We start from the raw sequence: 2,843 nt of genomic DNA, 5'->3' as shown, positions 1-2,843 counted from the left end.
GTAACAATTAAATAATTTATTAATATTTAATATACTTACAAAGTATTTTTATATTGTAAATAATTTTAAAATATTGTCAATGTATAATTTTTAAAATATTTATTTGTTAATATTTTAATAAATCTACTAATAGGGGAAAAAAAAACCCTTTAAAAGTTAGTATCAACATTCAACAATGAACAAAGAGAAGAACCCAAAAAATAATTAAAAGAAAAAGAAAAAGAAAAAGAAAATGAGAAAAGTTGGAAGCTTATAGTTTGAATAAAATAATTAGAAAATCTACCTAAACAAAGTCCAAAGAAGCTTCAACTTGTCGATCCACTTGCAGTGTCCGGCGTAAGCCTGTTTGCTATTAACAAAATATACCTCCCTCTCTCTCTCTCTCTCTCTCCAACTCCAACAAATCCTCCCTTTTCCACCTTATCGTATATATTCAAAACCATGATCTTCATCCCATGCCCTCATTTTTCGCCCTCTTAAACTACCCCCCATCAAATGCCTTCCTCTTTGCAGCTCCAACGCACCACTACCACCGCCGTTGGCACCTGCCGCCACCAAAAACAACAACCCCCAGCCCCTACCACTCTCACGTCCTTTTTCCCTCTTCCAACCGGCGTCTCCGTTCCCGACATGGTCTCCGCCTACCACTTCCACACCTTGGGTCCTAACCAGTGTTGCTCCGCTGTGGTTCAAACCATCAAGGCCCCTGTCGAAACCGTCTGGTCGGTGGTTCGCCGTTTCGATAACCCTCAAGCTTATAAACACTTCCTCAAAAGCTGTCATGTCATCGTCGGTGACGGTAACGTAGGCAGTCTCCGTGAAGTGCACGTCATATCGGGTCTCCCCGCCGCTTTCAGCACCGAGAGGCTTGAAATCCTTGACGACGAACATCACGTGCTTAGCTTTAGCGTCGTCGGAGGTGTTCATCGGTTGAATAATTACAAGTCTGTCACGACTCTACACGCTTCAAACAAAGGTAACGGGACAGTTGTGGTGGAATCATTCGTCGTTGACATACCGCCCGGTAATACCAGAGAAGATACATGCACTTTCGTTGATACTATTGTACGTTGCAACCTTCAATCTTTGGCTCAAATGGCTGAAAATATGGCAACAAAAGAATCATTGTCATCATCTCCCTAAACTATTCCAAAGAAAAAGAAAATCTAATTCTCTCAATTCATTTTTTTTTCTCGATGTGGGATTTATCCATTAATGACTTCGTATCGAGATTCATAGATAAAGTTGAATGTGATCATATGTTACAATATTGGTATCAATGATGTAATGTTTAATTTGTAATTTTTAGCTTTTTTCTTCCCATCTGGTGAAGATTTCGCGTTGATGATCACACTCAATTTTAATGTAATTATGAATGTATTTCCTTCTTTGTTTCATCAAATATATGTGATTTCCACTTAAAATATCTTCAGCTGGGTTAGTATATTTAAAAAGGGTGTTTGATTTAATAAAAGAAAAAGTATTAGAAATTCCAGTTAGTAATCCACGGATCATAGGGGTGGCTAATGGCTATATAATATAAGATTATATATGGATAAAGAAGATGAAAAGGGCCGGTGTATGACATGTTAGAGACTTGGCATTTACATTACTATATTCAATTTAATCATTTCTTTCTAATTTTTATTCCATCATGTAACATGTTTACAAGAAAAGAGGCTAAATTTTATATATATATATATAATATAAACCATATCTTTAGAATTTTCATGTACGGATAGGTTTTCATTGTTTTCTCTATAATCCACTGACCTACATGATATTTTTGCAATCAAAACATTTTTTTATGAAAAAAGTGTAATTAATTTATCGAAATTGTTATTGATCAGTTCCATCATTAATGAAGTTTATATGACCGATGAAAGTAATTAGAAGTTGACACGTGACATGCTATATCAATATTTTTTAAAATTTACATTTAGACTGAACTTAAACAAATAAACATTTAAATTTATTTGAATTTGGACAATAATTTATCTAGGCTCATTTTAAATGTAATTATTAAAATAACATAAAATACTTTTAAAAATTATAATAAAAATATAAATCATTAAAAATATAAATAATTATTTAAAATTTTAAAAATAAAATATTAAAAGTATAATTTTTTTTTTAAAAAAAAGATGATCAAAATTTAAGTAGGTAAGTATTCATCAAAATGTCTCAAGAATACAACAATGACATATTTTTAGTAATCAATGTAATTCCTGAAATTGCTTTCCTCTCTTACAGCTTCTTCCATGTTAGATTTTTATATTTTATGATATTTTTATAATTATTTGAATTTATATAATTTTAAAATATTTTATGATTTTCAGATAACATTTTATAATTTTTAGTAATCACATCTAAGCGGAATCTAGATAAATGTATGTTCAAATTTGAATAAACCTAGATATTCTTTGTTCAAGCTCATTTTAGAGTATATTTTAAAAATATTTAAGACTTTACATGAGGTATGTCACGTCAGCATACTTCTTATTCTTTTATTTACATTCGTTAATGATCAAACCATTAATCAATGATGATTTCTATTAACAGAATAGCTTTATTTTTTGGATTGAGAGTTGAATCGAATACTTTTTCTAATAATGGTTTAATTGATTTTTAGATTTTTGATTGAGGAAAATGATTATTAAATATAAATGATATGAAATTGGAAAACAAGATTATAGTGATTTAAAATCAGCCGGTAATCAAGTTTCAAAATTCATGTACTTGAGAGAGAAGAATCAAAAGTTGGCTTAGAAAATGCAACTTGATTTCTTATAAAACTCCAACTTGTGGTACTAAACATTGCAAGTTGATGGTAATCTTCAACA

The 2,843-nt window shown here is 30.8% G+C and overlaps 1 protein-coding gene across 1 annotated transcript; it reads left to right on the top strand.

The window, feature by feature from the left end:
• The first annotated feature begins 206 nt into the window (after window positions 1–206).
• LOC108485681 (abscisic acid receptor PYL4-like) lies at window positions 207–1,426 on the top strand. Its single transcript, XM_017789535.2, has one exon. It carries the CDS (start codon window positions 496–498, stop codon window positions 1,141–1,143), a length of 648 nt encoding a protein of 215 aa, XP_017645024.1. The 5' UTR covers window positions 207–495; the 3' UTR covers window positions 1,144–1,426.
• The last annotated feature ends 1,417 nt before the right edge of the window (window positions 1,427–2,843 follow it).

This window comes from Gossypium arboreum, chromosome 6 (genome assembly GCF_025698485.1).
Source record: "Gossypium arboreum isolate Shixiya-1 chromosome 6, ASM2569848v2, whole genome shotgun sequence".
Classification (NCBI taxonomy): domain Eukaryota; kingdom Viridiplantae; phylum Streptophyta; class Magnoliopsida; order Malvales; family Malvaceae; genus Gossypium; species Gossypium arboreum.
This window is presented reverse-complemented; position numbering and strand designations above follow the sequence as displayed.

Bases quoted from the DNA above. Each gene is read 5' to 3' on its own strand.
- LOC108485681 (XM_017789535.2), top strand. From the start codon at position 496: ATGCCTTCCTCTTTGCAGCTCCAACGCACCACTACCACCGCCGTTGGC.